The 22064-nt window shown below is 37.3% G+C and overlaps 1 protein-coding gene across 2 annotated transcripts in view; it reads left to right on the forward strand.

Annotated features, from left to right (window-relative positions):
• Positions 1–2766: 2766 nt before the first annotated feature.
• Positions 2767–22064, forward strand: part of lnpep (leucyl/cystinyl aminopeptidase) — a 33511-nt gene continuing 14213 nt past the window's right edge. The window contains exons 1-7 of one of the 2 annotated variants that reach the window (XM_079815513.1): positions 2767–2842; positions 9104–9923; positions 10087–10225; positions 13208–13339; positions 13434–13554; positions 13693–13844; positions 20651–20764. In XM_079815513.1, coding sequence (XP_079671639.1) covers positions 2797–2842; positions 9104–9923; positions 10087–10225; positions 13208–13339; positions 13434–13554; positions 13693–13844; positions 20651–20764 — 1524 coding nt within the window. In that variant the 5' untranslated portion in view covers positions 2767–2796. Of the gene's footprint in view, positions 2843–3409; positions 3755–9103; positions 9924–10086; positions 10226–13207; positions 13340–13433; positions 13555–13692; positions 13845–20650; positions 20765–22064 lie in introns of those variants that run through there. The other variant, XM_079815514.1, reaches the window with a different exon arrangement.

Raw genomic sequence — 22064 nt, forward strand, 5'->3', positions numbered from 1 at the left:
AGCGTATCTTTCTTTTATAAATATAATAAAACTAAAGACTTTTCGGAGATATGAAGGATGCAGTAGGCTACTACTCTATAGGCACTCAAGATTGACATGAGATTGACTGAAACTGAGTGTTTCACCCCCCCTTTAAGGGCCATACATTTTCAATAGGAGACAGATCTGTATTGCAACAAGGTCAGTCAAGCACATCCACTCTACGGCACAGTGTCTAAGAAACCACTCTGTTGTAGCACATGAATGAACCTGGCATTGCCTTGTTTCCCAGGAAAGGTGTAATCTTGATGGCAGTATATGTCTCCGTGCAATCCCAATATACACCTCCATGTCAGTGGTACCTTCATGCACGTCACCTATACTTGTCGCTGATGAAAATCTGGATAATCCCTTTCATCTTTGGGACTGAGAACTTTTTATTTTTCCATAAACAAGCTGAAACGTGGACTTATCTCACCACAGCACACATTTCCACTGTCTTTTGGACCATCTGAGATGAGCTCGGCCCCAAAGACCTCTGCAGCATCTCTGCATAGAATTGATAAAAAGCTTTCTCCTTGCTAACAAAGATTCAAGTTGCATTTCTTGATGCAGCTGCGGACTGTATTAGGTGACAATGGTTTTCCAAAGTCTGCCCGAGTCCATGTGGCTCTTTCTCATGCAATTCCGTCTGAGGGCTCAAAGGTCATGCACATTCAACAGAGGTTTCCTGCCTTGCCCTACATGGCCTGAGATTTCTCTGTAAATTTCCCTGATTCTTTTCACAACATTATGTATAGTAGATGGTAAAATACCTAAATACTTTGCAATCTTGCCTTGAGAAATGTGATTTTTGAAATGTTTGAAAATTCTGTCATGAAATTTGGCACAAAGTGGTGAGCCATGACCCATCAAAGATTGAGCTTTTGGTGGATGCTTCTTTTATAGCCAAATACAATACCCCCCTCACCTATTAACAACCTGCTAATTGTGGACTGTTTTAAAACAGTTTAACTTGGATATTCTGTCATCTTTTCTCAATTTTGCTTTTTTTTTTTACTTTTTGGTGTGATCATGCAGCCATTAAAATTTGTTTATAGCCTATTTACAAAATACAGTTAATTTGGCCAGTGAAAATATTAGATTTTTTTTCTTTGTACTTTTGTCAGTTAAATAAAGAATCAAGAGTATTAACATCACAGATTCTTGAAGTAGGCATAGATCTTCATCTGCAGGACAGCCAAAATCCCTTCAAATTCTCCTAAACTGTTCAGCAGACTTATGATTACATTTCAGATTTGAAATCACCAATGAATTCCACCATATTGCACGTTGCACTTACTCCCATTCATAGGCTGTGTCCGAAATCGCATACTCTCTTGAGGTACTTATTTTGAATCAGTAATTCATTCACTGTATAGAATGAATGTGTGTAGGATGAATATACTCTGGACATAGCCTACCACATTCGCCATGTTGACATTATCATGTGACCTACCGGCGTCAGTTACGTTGCTTTCACTGCCATTCATAAATCCTCTCCCGTGGCCTCATGGGATAGTAAAGTGTCCATCGTATGCACACTTAAGAATCTCACTGGAAGTAGGTCATCCGGGTACTATTTGCCTACTTTTTTTATGATTACTACGAATTAGGACATAATTTTGTCACATACTGTTTTTCACCTACTATAGTATTATAGGGAAGTATGCGATTTCGGATGCAGCCATAGTATGAGTGCACTGTCTTTGTATATCTAAAGTCTTTGAGGACAGCTGTCTTCTGTCCCCCTACGTCATACTGAGACAAAATCTGAAATTAGTTGTTTTGGGAGCTGGACTGCAAAAAAAAAAGAAGAAGAAGAAAAAAAAGCTGTTTTTGGATTAACATTTACGTTTTGAGTTCTTAATCTTACAGAATATTTTTGTTTTCTTTTTTTATTTTGTTTTATTTCATTTAATTTTATTATATTTTATTTTATTTTTATAGCAGACTAATGAACTCTTATCAGATCAAGATCAAAAGATCTCAATACAATCAAGGGACAAATTTGTTCACAGAAATTAGTAAAATACAAATAGCTAAGTTTTTAGTTGTACAAATAGAGAATGTTTCTGTCAGGGTTACAGTGTTGTGTGTTATTTAGGTTATAATACTTATAACTAGCTGTATAAACAGTGGAAATCTGTGGAATTTCCCCATAGATAGCCAAGTAAACTGTGAGTGAGGACACCTTTAACTGTCGCTAGGAGGCAGTATTGCTTTACTTCAGTTCATAATACACTCGACTCAAGCCAGCCATGATGTATCTTTTTTTAAGGTCTATGCTGTCAACGGAAGCATAGGCCTAAATAAATTAAATCATTAACATACAAAGTATTTAAGGATTTATAATCAAATTACATGTCCCTTCCATTCCCAGAGTACTTCAATCAAGTTATTGTAAATTTTAAATTGCCAGCTTAATAATAAATAAAACCACATAATTAAAACCACATGTTGCCTAATTATTTGTATGCCTATATATTAATCTGGTGATATGGTGGTTTATCAGTCTGGGATTGTAGCTGTTTTCACAGTATAAAGCTATGTCTCCTCAATAAACAGGCCCATAGGCTGGACCTACTGCTGTTCTTGGGATACAATGACCCAACTATTTATAACGGTTCCACTGGTGCACAAATATGCTGCACACTGCAAGCTCTTGAGAATACACCAGCCTATTGTAATGTGTTTTCACAGAGTGAAATAGTTTGCATGTGATTGTCCAAATGACTGAACAGTGACACCATTACAGTTGTCAGTCTGCCTTAGCGCATGGAATCCGCAAACCATTTAGATCATCAGGAATATGGAGCTATTGGTATGAATTCATCTTTTAATGAAACCTTTTTTATTTGTTATTTTTAATAGGCTAAGTATTAATCAAACCAGTTGTACCTTTTTAAATCTTTTTATTATTATTATTACTACCTTCTATATATGTGTCTGTGTGATTGTATACGCGAAGCTGTCATGAATGAGGATAAAATTATCAATATGTCAACCAGCCAGTCATTTCAGTGGCTGTATTTCTTGAGTGCAGCAGCACTGCTGTCTTAAAGCGATAGTTCACCTTTAAAAAAAAAATTAACATTCTGTCGTCATTTACTCGTTGCAATAATACTTCTGTGGAGCACTAAAAGAGATATTAGGTGGCACGTTAGGTAGAAGAATCAGATATCAGATGTAGTAGTAAGTCTTGGTGAAGCTTCCTAATCCCACACAGAAAACCAACATGGCAGATAATAAAACAAGACAAGTGATAAATAGTGTGTTTGTACGTGTACATTTGTTTTCTATATTCACTTTCATTCAATTTTCCCATATTTATCATTGAAGTCATTCGGGTTCAGAACAGCATGACAGGATGTCCATTTTGGGGTGAACTGTCACTTTAAGCGGGACAGCTGAAGGGGGAAGTAACACTCGTGTTGCTTGTTTCGCAGCAGTGATTGCCACTTTCAGCTTGTCCACTGTTGTATCGGAAAAACAGTGTGCAGCGATGGCTCAATAAACCACTGATCGATCATTTTAATGCTGTGAAGTGACAGAGCTGTTGATCAGGAAAACAATGCTAAGCTAGCACCAGTTGATCTGATGCTTTCCTGCGTTGAGTGAATGTGTAACTCTTCACCTTTCCCAGGATTAAACATCAGCACTTTCATCTGAAAAAGGATTTGTTAGTACTTCAGACGTACATTTAAACATTTAATCATGGATGCGTTTGAAAGCGGTAAGGCTGCAGCTAATATGGACTCTTCATTTAAACGCGAGGTCGTGCACCTCAAAAAAAGTTATCGGCTAACATGCTACCGCTAGCCGCTTCGCGTTTTATTCATAATGCGATTTAATTTCCTCATGTTCTGCTCTTGTGTTGTCATAACATATTTTACCGTGGTCCTTAATATGAGCAAATTCATTTACAGTTTGTTATGAAGCTGGTTTGGTTAAGTATTCAAAGATAGGATTTATGTAAACTTCAATCTGGCTAACATTTTAAATAGCCATCAGTGCATCAGCTTCACAATCTGCTGTTAACAGGTCATGACATGAACTCTGATTAAATTAAATTGTATAATTGTTTATGAGGGGAAGTGAATATAATCAGTAAATGAGATCAGTAATTTATTTGTTTTGATGACTGTCATTCACGTGATGTCCCACAATGCTCTGTTGTCAGCATCCACATTTGACTTTATATTCCCTTCAAGTCATCATCACATCTGATTTGTCAGTCTGCGTGCACCAGACTTAAATCTCCAAAAAGTCCCAGGGTTCATGTTTTGCCCGAAATTTTGTCCTAATCTTTGCAAGGTGACATCTGCTGCTTTGTGTTTTTATGGTCTTGCGCAAGTGTGGCACGCAGGTCAGCTGGTTGTCATTTTTAGTAACTTTACTGCCTTTGCTTATCTCCTAGCTTAGTTAGCTTAAAGGCACAATATGTAAGATTTTTGGATTAAAATATCCAAAAACCACTAGAACCATGTTATATATTTTGTTGACTTGTGTACTTGCACTATCCAAAATGTGTCCAAGAATGTTTAAATCCAGAGAAATAAGCAATTTTAACCAGGACACGGACCGTGTCGGTGCATCGCCTGTCAATGACGTCATACCCGCGTTACCCTCAAGTTCCTGTTTAATATATTATCCCTTCACAGACAAGGCTTAAGTTAGTGCCAGACTAAAATGCTTGTTTGAGCTGTTTTAACTGAAAGCAACTCATCTGTCAGTGCCATTGTTTTGTCACAAGATTCACACCAGTAATGTTTATTTCTAAGGCATGTTTATAAAAGCTACTTAAATGTCCTAATTGAACTGAGGGCTTATCCTAGCTTAATCTAAGCCCTGTCTGTGACACCGGGCCTACGTGTTTTATTAGACATGTGAGCAACTGTTTGGATACATCGGCAAAAAACGAATCATTGCTATATAGCTCAACACTGTTAGTCTTCTTGTTTAAATCTAATATTCATGATTTACCGCGAGTATCATGTTTTACCATGCCTAATATCGACCTAACAAATGTCTCATAGTAGCCGCCAAGAACGCACAGAGCAGCATTATAACATAGCTTCCAATACACTCAAATGTATCTGATATGATAAAACAGCGCTGCGTATGCATGACCGGAAGAAGCGGAAGCGGCGACTGTGGCATAATAAAAGCTCCGTGAAATAAAGGCGTCATCATGCTACACCTTTGTTTTGAATAAGCAACCTCTAGCGGTAAGAAATTACATATTGTGACTTTAAAAAATGTTCTGCCATCTAACAGTCACTGAATATAGTATGTGCTGTCTGTAAATGGCAAAGCTAAATTTTATTTGTTCTTGTTGACTTCCTGAATGAGAATTTGGCTGTTAAGAAAGTTTCGCTCTCAAAAGTCAAGAACATATGATTTGTCCCATTTTTTTTAACACTTTTGGGCCCCACTTTATATTAGGTGGCCTTAACTACCATGTACTTACATCAAAAAATAAGTACAATGTACTTACTGTGTTCAAATTGTATTGCAAAACACCTTTGTTGATATTGAGGTGGGATACAGGTAGAGTTAGGGACAGGTGTGGTGATATGGATAAGTTTAAGGGTAGGGTTAGGTGTAAGGGAAGGGTCAACTGTGTAATTACAAATGTAACTACAGAGATTAATTACAGATATAATTACATGCAGGTATTTTTTAAATGTAAGTACAATGTAAAAACATGTATGTACACAATAAGTGCATTGTATCAAATTATTAATTAAAATGTTAGTACATAGTAGTTAAGGCCACCTAATATAAAGTGGGCCCCACTTTTGTTTAAAACAGTTTTGTTTAGAAGCATCACAATTTTTTCATAGATTACAATTAAGCACATTCCTCCCCGTTCTGATTACTGCAAGAAAAAAAGAAAAGAAAACTGTCTTACTGTCAGGATCATACAGTAATGAGAATCCCCACTGTGAGTAATTGGGATCATTGTGCTAATGAGAATTTGAGTGTGAAATGTGATTGAAGTTACCATGAAATCAAATACCATTATTGTTCATTATTATAAAAATTATCTATGATTTATCGGTGTACATAATTGTTTAATTAATTTGCCCATGTAATCTTTTTAAAGTCAGCATGTAAAATAAGTTATGAAAATATTTTCTTCCTTATTGCGACGTATATCTTAGTGAAACCGTCTTTTCGAACCAGAAAAATATTGGATGGACCATGATTTTGTCCATCAGGAATTGATTGGATTGTTTGTGTTTGCTATTGTGACAGGTTGTCCCGCCCTAATGCTAGTAAACAAGTCTTTTTATTAAAAAATTTGAGGTCACATGAAGAAAAAAATGCACAGAAAAATAATTCCTAATAATAAGCACTGCAATATTCCATACAAAACAAGAATTGTCTATTTTGTTTTCATGGTGACTTTAAAGTGACTTTAAAGAATGCCTTCTGTGACATTAAAGGATTAGTTCACTTCAAAATGAAAATGTCCTGATAATTTACTCACCCCCATCTCATCCAAGATGTTCATGTCTTTCTTTCTTCAGTCGAAAAGAAATTACGTTTTTTTTTTTTAGGATAACATTCCGGGATTTTTCTCCATATGATGTATTTCAATGGCAACCAACGGGTTGAAGGTCCAAATCTAAGCAATTTCGAAGGGCTTCAGAGGCTCTGCACGATCCCTGTTGAGGAATAGGGTCTTATCTAGTGAAACAATTGGTCATTTAAAAAAACACATTTATATACTTTTTAACCTCAAATGTTCGACCTCGGTATTGTGATTTTTCACAGCTGTGATGTACATGGAAGTACCGACCCAGTGTTAAAACGAACGTGCAAAGACTAAATCAAACGGCCTTTACTAAAAAAAATTTACAACAATGATGTCGGCTTTCCGACGGGATGACGTCAAACGTCATGAAGAATCCCAACACCGAAGTCGAGTGTTTGAAGTTAAAAAGTATATACATTTTATTTATTTTGAAAATGACCGATCGTTTCTCTAGATAAGAACCTATTCCTCGGCTGGGATCGTGCAAAGCCCTCTAAAGCCCTTTGAAGCCCTTTGAATTTGATTTGGACCTTCAATCGTTTGCAATTTCTGAATGGTGCCCATTTACACGGATCCGCGAAAACATCTAAAAACATTGGATTATGCATGCCAGGCCAGTAGTTGGCAATGTCACTTTGTAAAAAAATAACTTATTTCTAATTTGATTTAATATTGTGCCGGTTCAGAAAGATATGAGTACTTGTATACGTTCTGTATTTTTATATTATAATGTGATATAATTAGGCAATATCACAAGAGCAAGAGAGCAAGATTTGGGCATGACTGCAAACATGATATTGCTATTGTTTTTAAAAAAAATTTAAACATTCTCAACATTATTTATGCATTTGTAATTTACCAATTCAGATGCATCTTCTGTACCACCTCTACAGTGCAAAGAAGAATTTTGTTGTTTATGATTTCAGTTGATTGGTAATAGCTCTATGTAGTGTCTTATTCTAATTATATTTATTAATTAAAAATAAGTCATTTCTCAGGCTGTAATGGGGATTTTTATTAATTTAAGGAGTGTTGGTCTGGTCTTGGTCTCAACCCCTCAAAGTCTTGTAGTCCGACATTGTTGTTATGGTTGTCAAGTACGCGCTTATGAACGCGTAATAAACATACGCATGACGTCACCGGTTTCACAGATTCACATTTTGGTAGTTTGCATAGACGATAATGATATAATTTTCAAAATCTTGCGCCTTGAAACGTATTTTCAAATGTTTTCGTTTTCAGGCCCCCTAAAATGTCTTTGTCATCTAAAGGAACGGCAAAAACGCATAAAAAGTTGTCAGTTTTAGTTGGGACGTGTAAATGCCCCCTTAGTTTATGCTGTGGTGTCAAAATTGCTATCAAGAATTGAGAAATTTCACTGGTATCTAAAATTTTGGTATCATAGCAGCCTTATTTCCTGTAAAATAAATCCTGTAATATCATGTAACTTAAATATCGCTATCGTGAAAACAAAATTACTCGTATAAGGTCTTGGTCATATCGACATCTCTTAATCGTGTTAAATAATCGTGATAACAATATTGACAAAAATAATTGTGATTTTTGCCATAATCATGCAGCAACCTGTCATTCGCATGAGGTCACAGCAACAATTCATTGATCTAATCAATTAATGATGGACAAAATCAAGTCTAACCCTTCATTTTTTTTCTCATTCAAGAAGTCGTTTCAATCAGATATACGTCATCGCAGGGAAGAAAGACGATATCAACTTCCTCTCCATGCCGACTTTAACTGACATAATTATGGTATCTTAAAGCAGACAAAATAGGCTGAATTTGAATTACATATGCAATATATATTATTAATTTATGAAACATGACCTTGATTTGTTTCTGTGAGATTTATTAAGGAACTGGAGCAAGTGTTTGCTTATATATGTGCTTATAACTGAATAGTTCACAAACTCTGAGCGGTGCTAAGCAGTAAATCAGTCATGTTATTGGTAAAAAGGAGTTGATTCAGGTTACTTAAAGAACAAGAGTATTTGTGCAGCAGACCCGAGTTTGACCTTGGGTCAGCAGGTTGGACACATTAGTGGATTCAAGCAATGTGTTAAACAATAATTTGATCACTGTTAACTCAGACAGTGCCTTGATTTGTTATTGAATTAATTTAGTCTAATTCTCTGTAGAAGGAGTAAAAGAGGAACACCGCGGTCACTTTATTTTGCGTCAGGACAAATCTTATGCAGACGATAGTTTAGCAACATTGAATTGAGTTTGAAATAGGTTATGCTCTACATTGGTGACAGTCTGTGGTCATCTGTGGAAGTATTTACTGAACCTTTACTGAAGAAAAGTTGCTTTTCTTTCATCTTTAGTTTCACTTTCTTTTGTTTTCTTCCTTTTATCCTCTGACTTATACCACTTGTGTAGGCAGAATACAAAATCACTCAACTGTTCATAAAAGCTCTCGGTTATTTTAAATGGCATCGCACTTGTCAACAGGAAGCCACAGCCAACAACCGCGCTTTTGTATTCACTCATGTTTTTCTGTTGCTACTGTAACCTACAGAAAGAGCTCCCCTGCCCAGGAACATGATTGAGAACAGCATGTTTGAGGAAGAGCCAGATGTGGTGGATTTGGCGAAGGAGTCCCCATCCTACCCCATCGACTCAGATGATGTGGTCTATGAACCCCGCACCTCGCGACTGTTAGTCCGAGGCCTTGGAGAAAACGACCTGGACGAAGACGAGGAAGATTACGAATCCTCCGCCCGTCTTCTTGGCATGTCCTTCATGAACCGTAGTTCCAACCAGCGCAGCGCTTCCTCATCCTACACCCGCCACCAGCCTTCTGGATCGTGCTCGAAGCCTTCAGCTAAGACTATGGTGGTAGGTGTTCTCATCCTGGTAGTGTTGGTCTCCTTGTTCATGGTCATTTACTTCGTTCCAGGCTGCACTTTCACCAGAAGCTGCCCAAAGACCAATTCAACCATGGAGCGCATCGCTCCTATTTCTACGAGTGGAGAACTTTTCCCATGGACAGAGTTGAGGTTGCCGTCCAGTGTGCATCCTGTGCATTACGATATTTCACTCCATCCAGACCTGAACCGCATGACCTTTCAAGGCAGTGTGTCAATCAAAGTGGAAGTGTTGCATGAAACGAAGATTATTGTCCTACACAGTTCTGATATGAACATAACCAAGGCCACTTTTCAAGGTAAAGTGGTCCACGTCCTGGAGTACAAACCTTGGCAGCAGATCGCCATTAAATTTCCAGAAGATCTTGAGAAGGGGCCATATGTTTTAAACCTTGACTACACAGCAAACTTCTCCAACAGCTATGATGGCTTCTACAACAGCTCCTATGTCGACACAACTGGTACAAAAAGGTATTTGCAGTCCGATTAACTTTTGTGTAGCATACTGAATATTTAGTATAAATGTGAATGAACTATTCAGCTTTTGTGTGTTGTTGATTGACAGTTACTTCTACTTGGTTATATCTTTATGCCTCTCAAACACTTTTTTTAATTCACTCCATCTTTCTTCTAGAGTTTTGGCCGCTACTCAGTTTGAGCCCTTGGCAGCACGCAAGGCTTTCCCTTGTTTTGACGAGCCAGCTTTTAAATCAACTTTTCTAATTAAGATTACCAGAGAATCCAAGTATATAAGTCTTTCAAACATGCCCAAGGTAGTTTTGTTTGTTTGTATATTTACAGTTTTCCCTTTAAATTAAGTGGCTAATACATACAATCTTTAAATTGCTGTTTGTTAGATCATATATTTTTTATAACATATTTTGTTATATCTCTTTTTTTGTCGTCTTAAGAGACTGTTACATAATATTTTAATTTATTTTTTAATTTAAATGGTTATATATATATATATATATATATATATATATATATATATATATATATATATATATATATATATATATATATATATATATATATATATATGCACATACTATACACACTGTAAGTATGTGTGTGTGTTCTCGTATATATGGTTTATGAGGACACAAATGTGTAATAGCATGGGTATTACTAATGTAAACATGGTTTATGATGACACTACCTGTGTTCTTGTACACCAAATGGCTTAAAAACATACTAAATGTTTTTTTTTTTTTTAATTCAGAAAATTCAGAAAGTTTTGTGTGCTGGGTAGGTTTAGGGGTAGGGTTAGCGTAAAGGGGTAGAATATACAGTTTGTTCAGTATAAAAACGTAATAGTCCACATAAACCACATATGCGTGTGTGTGTGTGTGTGTATATACACTACCATTCCAAAGTTTGGGGTCAATAAGATTAAAAAAAAAAACCTTTTATTCATCAAGGATGCATTAAATTGATCAGAAGTAACAGTAAAGACATGTTAACAAAGATGCTGTTTTTTCTGTTACCTTTTTATTCATTAAAGGATCTTGAAAAAACTGTATCACGGTTTACAAAAATGTTTTAAGCAGCACAACATCATTTACATCGTTGTTGATAATAATAATGTTGTTTCTTGAGCGGCAAGCAGCAACTGGAGTAATGGCTGGTGAATTTCAGCATTGCCTTCACAGAAATAAATTACGTTTTAAAATATATTACAATAGAAAAATTGTAATAGTAGCTAATTGTAATAATATTTCACACTATTACTGTTTTTACTGAATTTTTGTTCACACATGCAGTCACGGTGAGCATAATATACTTATTTCAAAAACAAAAAAAAACTTTCTGACCCTAAACTTTTGAATAGTCGTGTGTGTGTGTATATAATAAATATATATATATATAAATATATATATATATATATATATATATATATATATATATATATATATATATATATATATATATATATATATATATATATATATATATATATATATATATACACACACACATATAATATTTGTTTTTATACAACCCCAAATCAGAAAAAGTTGGGACAGTATGGAAAACGCAAATAAAAAAAAAAAGAAGTGATTTCTAAATTTACTTTGACTTGTATTTCATTGCAGACAATATGAACACAAAATATTTCATGTTTTGTCTGGTCAACTTCATGTCATTTGTAAATATGCATCCTTTCCTTTCATTCAGACCTGCAACACATTTCAAAAAAAGTTGGGGCTAGTAATGAGGTAAAATGGTTCAATAATGATGTGATTTGAAACAGGTGATGTCAACAGGTGATTGTAATTATGATTTGGTACAAAAGCAGCATCCAAGAAAGGTCTAATCCTTTAGGAGCAAAGATGGGCCGAGGATCGCCAGTTTGCCAACAAATACGTGAGAAAATTATTGAAATGTTTAAAAACAATGTTCCTCAAAGAAAGATAGGAAGAGATTTGGATATTTCACATTCAACAGTGCATAACATAATTAAAAGATTCAAGGAATCAGGAGGAATTTCAGTGCGTAAAGGACAAGGTTGCAAGCCTAAGCTGAACAACCGTGATCTCCGATCCCTCAGGCGGCACTGCATCAAGAATCGTCATTCATCTATAAGCGATATCACCACATGGGCTCAGGACTACTTTGGCAAACCTTTGTCAAGTACCACAATACGTAGTTACATCCACAAATGCCAGTTAAAACTGTACTGTGCCAAAAGGAAGCCCTATGTTAACAGTGTCCAGAAGCGCCGTCGACTTCTCTGGGCTCGGAGGCATCTGGGATGGACCATCACACAGTGGAAACGTGTACTGTGGTCAGATGAATCAGTATTTGAGGTATTTTTTGGGAGGAATGGACGCCGTGTGCTCCGGACCAAAGAAGAAAAGGATCATCCAGACTGTTACCAGCAACAAGTCCAAAAGCCAGGGTCTGTCATGGTATGGGGTTGTGTCAGTGCCCTTGGCAAAGGTAACTTGCACTTCTGTGAAGGCACCATTAATGCTGAAAAGTACATAGAGATTTTGGAGCATAATATACTGCCTTCAAGAAGACATCTTTTCCAGGGACGTCCATGCATATTTCAACAAGACAATGCAAAACCACATTCTGCACACATTACAAAGTCCTGGCTGCGGAGGAAGAGGGTACGGGTACTTGACTGGCCTGCCTGCAGTCCCGACCTGTCTCCAATAGAGAATGTTTGGCGCATTTTGAAGCGCAAAATAAGACAACGAAGACCCCGTACTGTTGCCCACCTTAAGACTTGTTTGCAGGAAGAATGGGACAAAATTACACCTGAAACACTTCATCACTTGGTGTCTTCAGTCCCTAAACGTCTTTTAAGTGTTGTGAAAAGGAATGGCAACATTACAAAGTGGTAAATGCTTTACTGTCCCAACTTTTTTTGAAATGTGTTTCAGGTCTGATTGACAGGAAAGGATGCATATTTACAAATGACATGAAGTTGACCAGACAAAAAATGAAATATTTTGTGTTCATATTGTCTGCAATGAAATACAAGTCAAAGTAAATTTAGAAAGCACTTTTTTTTTTTTTTTTTTTGCGTTTTCCATACTGTCCCAACTTTTTCTGATTTGGGGTTGTATATATATATATATATATAGACACACACATAATATTTAAAATATTAATATAAAATATATATATTAAAGTAATATTTGTTATTTTGTTTTATAAACATTGTCAGATTTTTGTATTGATACTTTTATAGCTTTGTAATTGTATTGTCCATACATTTTTGTTTGTAATTTTTTTAGGTCAAAACCACAGATTTAAAAAATGACCTTCAAGAAGACGAGTTTAAGGAAAGTGATATAATGAGCACTTACCTGGTTGCATTTATTGTGGCTGAATTTAGTAGTTACAGCACGACTGTCTCTAATACTACGGTATGTATTATTTTCATTATTGTCTTGTGTTGAAAATATTCTGGAAACATATTGCATTATGGTATAGTTCATTTTTTTTTCAAATATTGTGCAGGTGTCTGTGTATGCCGTTCCAGACAAAAAGGAACAAGTGCATTATGCTCTGGAGGCAGCTGCAAAACTGTTGAAGTTCTACAATAAGTTCTTTGAGATCGACTATCCGTTAAGCAAGTTAGGTAAGACACCTTTCCAACTCTTCAAACAGGGATTATTAGATTCCTAGAATAGCTGGATGTACACGCTAATGTAATTTTTACGAATAACATGTTTAATTTTCACCTTACATGACCAAGTTTTCATTTAAAAATCAATAGATTTAGTGGCCATACCTGACTTCCTCGCTGGAGCCATGGAGAACTGGGGACTAATCACATTCCGTGAGACAACTTTGCTAGTAGGGAATAATTCCTCCCCTATAGACAAGCAACTGGTGACTTCTGTCATTGCTCATGAACTTGCCCACCAGGTAATTCACTTTATAAATAAAGCAACATTCTCAAGACAAGGGTAATAATAGTCACGTTAATGGTTTACAACAGTGTTTCTCAACTGGTTTGGCCATGGGACCCACATTTTCCTATGGTCATTAAGTCAAGTCATGTCACATTACCTTCATTTATATAGTGCTTTTTAAAATACAGATTGTTTCAAAGTAATTTTATAGTAATAATAGGAAAATGAATGCAACAAAGATAGTTTTGGCTGTACAGCAGCTTTAGAAGAAAGTCACTGTCCTGTGAAAACGGTGACGGCATGCACATACGCATTACCTTTTTAGTCTATAGGCATGCGCGTTTGAATGCTTATGTGCGTAGTCTTTCTTTACAAAGTGACATCACCAATTACTTGTCTGGTATGCATAATACAGCATTTTTAGTCGTTTCCGTGGATCCGTGTGAACGGGAATCATTTTGATAACGTTTTCATCTAGCCTGACGTAGGGATGGGCAACAGTGGTCGAGTAATCGAGTACTCGAACGTAACAGCGATCATCGATCATGAGAACGATGATTGCCCTGACTTTAAAAAAAAAAAAGGTCTCTTTTTTTATTGGTTATTGCGTAATTTTGCGCGGTACCTGAGGTCTGATTGGTTAGCGTTATACAGCACGCCTCTAGCCTGGTTAAAACCAGACCATTCTCAGTAGTAACTGAGTTATGGTCTGGCAAAGCTTCATAGACAAATCATTTCCAAAGGGGCGTCACCAACGGGCGTCGCTCAAATGCCTCTCGGCGCAATTGGATAGACCTCAAACCAATCAGAGCGATGAGGGAGATGACGTATGCAGAGCGACGGAGAAAAATCTGACTGGCCGTTTCTTAATATGCGTTCTTGTCTGTACTTGTGTTCTCAAATAGGAAATGTCCCCGGTTTCCATTTCAGAAATCTGGTCACCTTACCTAAACCACATATTAATGTTTAATATATTATTTTTAAAATGTAAACGAAAAGAGGCAGGGTGTTTTATTTTAATTTTTTTATGAAATGAGGCAGTGGTGTTTTGACATATTTCGTACGCGAACTTCTGACTTGCGTCCGTGACTTACCAAGTTTGACTCCGGAGAATGAACTCCCGAGGACGGGAGGACACTAGTCCGCCTACAATGCTCTTGACAGTATCACTCAGTATATATTTGTATATGTAGTGCAGGCAATGCATATTATCTTCAATGCATGTTTATAACAAAACGAATTCTAAAAAACCCAGCCTCTTTTCGTTTACATTAAAAAAAACACACATAATATAGGCTATGATTATCACTGTAATAAATTAAATATGACACAAAACACAACCCAGTCTCTTTTTGTTAAATGTCAGTTTATGTGTGATCATCAATAGCAATTATAAAAGTATAAGTAAAAGGTATAAGAAGCTATACAATAAATAAAGCAATTCAGTCAAAGTCAGCGCCAGGAGACTACAACGGTAAAGTTTAATATCTTAAAAATATAAAGTTATGAAACTTCACTTTGCCCTCAGACAAAACGATCTGTCTAGGAACAAATTATAGATTAATGAGAGCAAAGATCAGCCGTTAGATCTACACAAAACGAGATGGTTTAACCACTACAGAGACATCAGAGCAAGCGGCAGACGGCAGAAGGACTGGCCGAGGAAAGGCGCCTCTCGGCGGGCTCAATGATCGATTGAGCGCCGCTGAACCACTGGAACTCAGAACTCCGAAAATGGCAGATCAAATTTTTTAAAAAAAGGCGCTCTCTTTATGAATAAACCACAGATTTGAGCTTTAAACAACTTCATTTACTCCTGAAAAGGACTTAAAACTATATTTTGTAAAACATTAACACTACCAGAGGACTCTCGCTAAGACCCATTCGTTTTTCCACACGACTTTTGCCGAATCCAGTCGGTAAGACAGCGATAACATCTTTTTTAGATATAAAGGCTTCGAGTGTTGTTCTTTGCTCGGGTTTTAACGAAAATAAGTTTAAATCGCTTAAAACAGACGCGATGGCTGATTCGAACGAGTGATGCTCCACAGCAGCTGCAAATCTGCTTCAACTAGAGGTGGGCAGATCGATACTAATATCGATAATATCGATACTAACGTTGGTATCGGTATTGATTGATACCAACGTGAAAATATCGATACTTAAGTTTCAGTTTCTCTCGTTTTGCGACCTGGCCGTGTTTGTCAAAATGCTGCTGCTGTCACAGGGCAGAGCAAGCTCTCAAGAATGCTGCTCGTGCTCGACACTGCTCTCCTCCCCCTCTCCTGTGTTGTACCGTCACGTGACTCACCACTAGCGCTACCACCAGCAGTCAGGCGCGCGCGCCGCTCAGCCGCGCATTTCTAACAGCAGTCAGTCAGAGGCGGAGAATGGCAGCAGAGAGAAAGAGGAGCGTTGTATGTAAAACTTTGTGACTTTGTTTATTTAAGAAAAAAATCCTGAAAAGAAGTGCACTAAAGAGGAGAAACATTTTTTGTTAACATGCTACTTGAAAAGAGAATTTGTTTTTATATTTGTGAAGTAATCATTTTGTAACTTTGTTTATTTAAATAAAACAGAAGTAACCAAAAGTTGTTTCTGAACAAAAGCTTTTGTAGTACTGATTAATAACCCAAAATGCAAATCACAAAAACAAATTAAAAGTCATGAAAATTCATTTAGATTTAGGTTGAAGACACATCCACCTTGATTATTAAAAAGTATCGATATTGGTATCGGTATCGGCGATACTGGCCCTGTATTTACTTGGTATCGGATCGATACCAAATCTAGCGGTATCGCACACCTCTAGCTTCAACGTCGCTGCGCTGTCGTCATCGTGTAAAGCCCGCCCCAACGTTTCTAATTGGTGCCGCGATATCTAGGGTTTAGAAATGGGTTTGAATGGACTCTTTGCCAGACTACTTGCAGAGCAAATCTAAATTTGCCGGAAGTGGTCTGGGTTTTCCCAGGCTAGCACGCCTCCAGACCGCGGCAAAATAAAGTGAAACTGAGGCGCGCACTGCAGTGATGTCTGGAATCACTGTGATCATGAAATGTTTAGTGCAAGATGTGCAGCGCCAATCTGTCATAGCCTACATAGCATTATAACGAGAACACGATGGAAATAGAATGCTGTAAATTCTCTGTGCTTCCCCGTGGATCAGCTGATCCACGGAGAAACTAGCGAGAACACTCAGACTAGCGCGTGAAGTTCATGTGCGCATTCGCGTCCTTTTCTGCAGATGCAAAAAAGTATGATTACTTTTATGTTGTCTATATCTGATTAATCTAATATAAAACGCGTTTGGTTGAGCTTAATAAGCTAGCAAAGCGCTGCCGTTATACCGTCTGTTGTTCATTCTCTTCAGTTTCAGCTCAAATGCATTAATGCTCGACATTATGGGTTAGAGACGGTCATATTCTTTTTAGATAGGCTATTTCTTTCTCAGAATCATTGATATTAGTAATGCAGCAGTGCTATAGGCTACTGTTCTCGTATTTTTTTAACAGTAGACTAGTTGTTTTTCGTTATGAGTTCGAAAACGCGCATTGATGTCTGCAAACACTTCGATCATGAATAATAAAATGAAGTGCATGATGTGTAGAGTCAATTTGTCATAGCATTATAGGGGAGAAAACGATTTTAATAAAATGTTGTTTCTGTGTGCTTTCGTTGTCTGTGTATCAGCGTTGTTAAAGGGTTAGTTCACCCAAAAATGAAAATTCTGTCATTAATTACTCACCCTTATGTCGTTCGACACCCGTAAGACCTCCGTTCATATTCGGAACACAAATGAAGATATTTTTGTTGAAAGCTGATGGCTGAGAAAGGCTTCAGACAGGCCTCCATTGGCATTCAGTACATTAATACTCCCAAGACCCAGAAAAGGCACTTAAAACGTCGTTACAAAGTCCATCTCACCACAGTGACTCTACAATCATTTTACGATGCGACGAAAATAGTTTTTGTGCGCAAAAAAAAAATCAAAATAACACCTTTATCCAACTTGTTATTGCCTTCCGTGTGTGCCTCCACGACGCATGTGCGAGAATATGACACAGATCCGGCGTTCGGACAGATGACCCAGAAGCGATTTGTTGACAAGCAGAGGAAGACGCGCGTGTCTTAGCTGTGGGATTCTACATTGATCATGCTTTAGGTCTCGGCGTAGTTCTCAAAATGGGGCTTATGTGTGCATTTCATGGATTCCCGAACCCCGGCGCTACGTCATATTCTCGCGCATGCGTCGTGGAGGCACACACGGAAGGCAATAACAAGTTGGATAAAGGTGTTATTTTGATTTTTTTTTGCGCACAAAAACTATTGTCGTTGCATCGTAAAATGATTGTAGAGTCACTGTGGTGAGATGGACTTTGTAACGACGTTTTAAGTGCCTTTTCTGGGTCTTGGGAGTATTAATGTACTGAATGCCAATGGAGGCCTGTCTGAAGCCTTTCTCAGCCATCAGCTTTCAACAAAAATATCTTCATTTGTGTTCCGAATATGAACGGAGGACTTACGGGTGTCGAACGACATGAGGGTGAGTAATTAATGACGGAATTTTCATTTTTGGGTGAACTAACCCTTTAAGGGTTCGAGCGCATTCAAAATGTTCCGTTAAAGCCTGTAAAATCTAGCACGCTGAAGTTCACGTGCGCATTCACGTCATTTTGTGTTGATTTAAGTTGTAATAGGTTCATATTAATCTGATATAGGGTGCGTTTGGTTGAGTTTATTAACCAGCTAGCAAGCTCTGCAAGGTGGTGTTATTTCACAGTTTCAGCTCAAATGCATGCAATGCTCGATATTATTGACGTGGTTATTTGAGGTGGTCATTTTATAAAGATGTTTCTTTTTCAAAGACATTTATGCATCATAATCTAGCAGTTATTTTTTGTTTTATATGTACCTGTTTTCATGTTACGTTTGTATTTGTCAACAACCATTTTCATAACAGTATTTTCATTATCTCAATGACGGACATGCCCCGCCCCCTGCACATGCCCCGCCCCCGAGTACTCGTTTTTGAGACCTATCGATGATCGAAATGAGAAATTGACAAAAATGCCCATCCCTAGCCTGACGTCGTCATACTCTAGATTCTAGACAGAATATGAGTCTGATACTGCTCCATTGGGCTGTGATTATGGGGCGTTTCAACCGAACCAGGAAAATGCCTCTGCACTCAATTGGATAGACCTACAACCAATCAGAGCAACGGAGTAAGTGACGTATGTTGAGCAATGCATAGTTGTCAACAGAACTCAACTGCACACATGCTGGAAGAACAAGATGAGTGTAAACGAGCTTTGCTGGTGTTGTAAAAATAATTTAAGGATACACAGAGTACTTACCAACACGATCATCATTTTTGAGAGAAATAGTAAAGATGAATGCATATACGAACAAGTTCTCCGTTTAGGATTTGAACGAATTCAACCCAAGCGCTCTTTGGTGACTTGGATGATTACGTTACTGTTGATCATCTGTCCATCATCGTATAAAGCCCGCCCTGACAATTTGATTGGTCCAAACAGCTCTGGTTCGAGCATAGTTGCTCCACAATGGATCAAGTCCAGACCGAACTTCCCGACCTCAAATGTTGTGGGCGGGGCTAAGTTCGACTGGCATTCAGGCTAGTTTTCATCTGTACAGAGGAGAGAAAAAAACGTTTGCCGTGCCGTTAAGCCACGACCACATTTTTTTTAGCAATTTGACCTAACTGATCTAGTTATAAAAAAATTGATAATAGAATTAGCCAATAAAGATTATAATAAATTTGCTTTTAAAAACCAATCAAATTTATTTCACAAAAATGGTTGACACACACACAAACACTAGTCCCACTTAACAAACTAAAAATTGTAAGAATATGACTAATACTGATGAATAAACAGTGTAAGGTAATGCTATTAATTAGCAGTCCAAAACTAGTTTTTGTTAATACAATAAAGTTAATAAGTTAGTTTGAGCCACCACAGTCATTTAAAATGTGTGAATAAAGTGGCATTTTGTGGTTACTGAAACAACTGTTACCATGGTAAATACACAAGTTACATAATTTTTTGATACTTTTTGGTAATTTCACGACTTGCCAATTGACAACATAACTACGACGTTGCATGATCATAATTTCTTTTGCGCTTTATTTGTAATGAAGTGATATACAGCGCACGCCGCCGCATTTGCATGTGCAATTGAAGAGTATGTGCTACGAGCACAGAATAAGGGCTGACAGGACAGGAAAGTTCGCTTTTCTGAGGTGAGAGACTTTTTATTTTGTAACAAGTTACGAAAAGAACGTTAGAATAACAACACTGACATATAGCCTGACAACATTTAATCTGACCGCAGATACTGAATCACTACAACGCATTTTTCTCAGGCACTGTTTACTTAAACTGCATCTGACAGAAGTGTCAATGGCTTTCATGAAAGTCTTTCGAAATAAAAGTCTTGGATCAGAAAAACGTAGAATTACGTTTGATGTTGTTTCTTTGACTGCACACTCCGCAACCCACTCAAAATGGTTATGCGGCCCACTTTTGGGTTGTGACCCACCAGTTTAGAAACACTGTTTTACAAAACACATGATAGAAATGTCTGAGTTGGTAGCTACTTTACAAGGTAGTATTGTTTACACCCACCTTTGATTACATTGTGGACCTATTTCAGCTTCACTAAGATCTCCCCAAATTCTTGGGCCCAGAAAATGACAATACAAATACAAATACAAATTATAAATCTGAAATTAAGTCTTTCAATTCTAATAAAAAGAAAAGGAGAGTCACATTATATGTTGCTTTTCTCTTCAGTGGTTTGGAAATCTGGTCACTATGAGATGGTGGAATGATCTTTGGCTGAATGAAGGATTTGCAACCTACATGCAGTACTTGTCGATTGACACTGTGTTCCCAGACCTTGACATAGTAAGTTTAAGACTATATTTAAGGGTTAGTTCACCAAAGAATTTAAATTATGTCATTAATTACTCACCCTCATGTCGTTCCAAACCCATAAGACCATCGTTCATCTTCTGAACACAAATTAAGGTATTTTTTGATGAAATCTGAGAGCTCCCTGAACCCTCCATAGACAGCAGCATAATGAACACATTCAAGGTCCAGAAAGGTAGTAAAGACATTGTTCAAATCATCCATGAGACTACAGTGGTTCAAACATAATTTTATGAAGCGACAAGAATACTTTTTGAGCGCAAAAATAATGACTTTATTCAACAATTTCTTCTAGTCTGTGTCAGACTCTTATGCTGTTGACTTAGTGTAAACAGTGCAGAGCTTCCAGAACACCGGCTTACCATTGGCTGACGCTGTTCACGTGAGCACCACGATGCATGTGCACAAGTCGTTCTGCTGTAGAACTAGGAAGCACTCTGTTTACACTACGTCAACAGCGTAAGAGTCTGACAGAGGCTAGAAGAAATTGTTGAATAAAGTCATTATTTTTGATGGTTTTTTGCGCTCAAAAAGTATTCTCGTCGCTTCATAAAATTAAAGTTGAACCACTGTAGTCACATGGAGGGCCCTATTTTAACGATCTGAAACGCAAGTGTCAAAGCGCGAACCGCAAGTAACTTTGTGGGCGGGTCTCGGCGCTGTTGCTATTTTCCCGGCGGGATAAATGGCTCTTGCGCCCGGCGCAAATCTAAAATGGGTTGGTCTGAAGTAGCTTCATTATTCATAGGTGTGGTTTGGGCGTAACGTGAATAAACCAATCCGAGCGTCATCCAACATTCCCTTTAAAAGCAGGTGCGCAAGTTCCATTATGGATTGCTATTATTATGGCGTATTTACCAGGCGCACGCCAGGAGCGGTTCACAGCCGAGGAGACTGATGTTCTTGTAGAGCAGTGAAAGACAGAGAAGTGAAGTTGTAATGTTGTACATTATGGTAAAGGTGATTTCACAGTCTTTTTTTTCTTTCAGTTTTTTCAGTTTTTCAGTCGATTTTTTTTCCTGGTTCTTGACGGACAAACCAATTTGTCAGATGTCCTTATATACATATATGTCTTGCCACTATTGGGCAAACAGGTCTTATCCTTAATTATTACAATTAGCCTGAATCATTTGTAAGCTAGATTTATGCCTATTTTTTCACATCTTCGTGGCACACCACAATGATTTCCGTCATCTCATGTGTTAATATTTTTTTAGTGTAACAATTTATGATTTGCAAAAATAACTGTTGCATCTGTGTAGATTACATGAGC

This window comes from Gobio gobio (assembly GCF_949357685.1).
Source record: "Gobio gobio genome assembly, chromosome: 4".
Taxonomy (NCBI): domain Eukaryota; kingdom Metazoa; phylum Chordata; class Actinopteri; order Cypriniformes; family Gobionidae; genus Gobio; species Gobio gobio.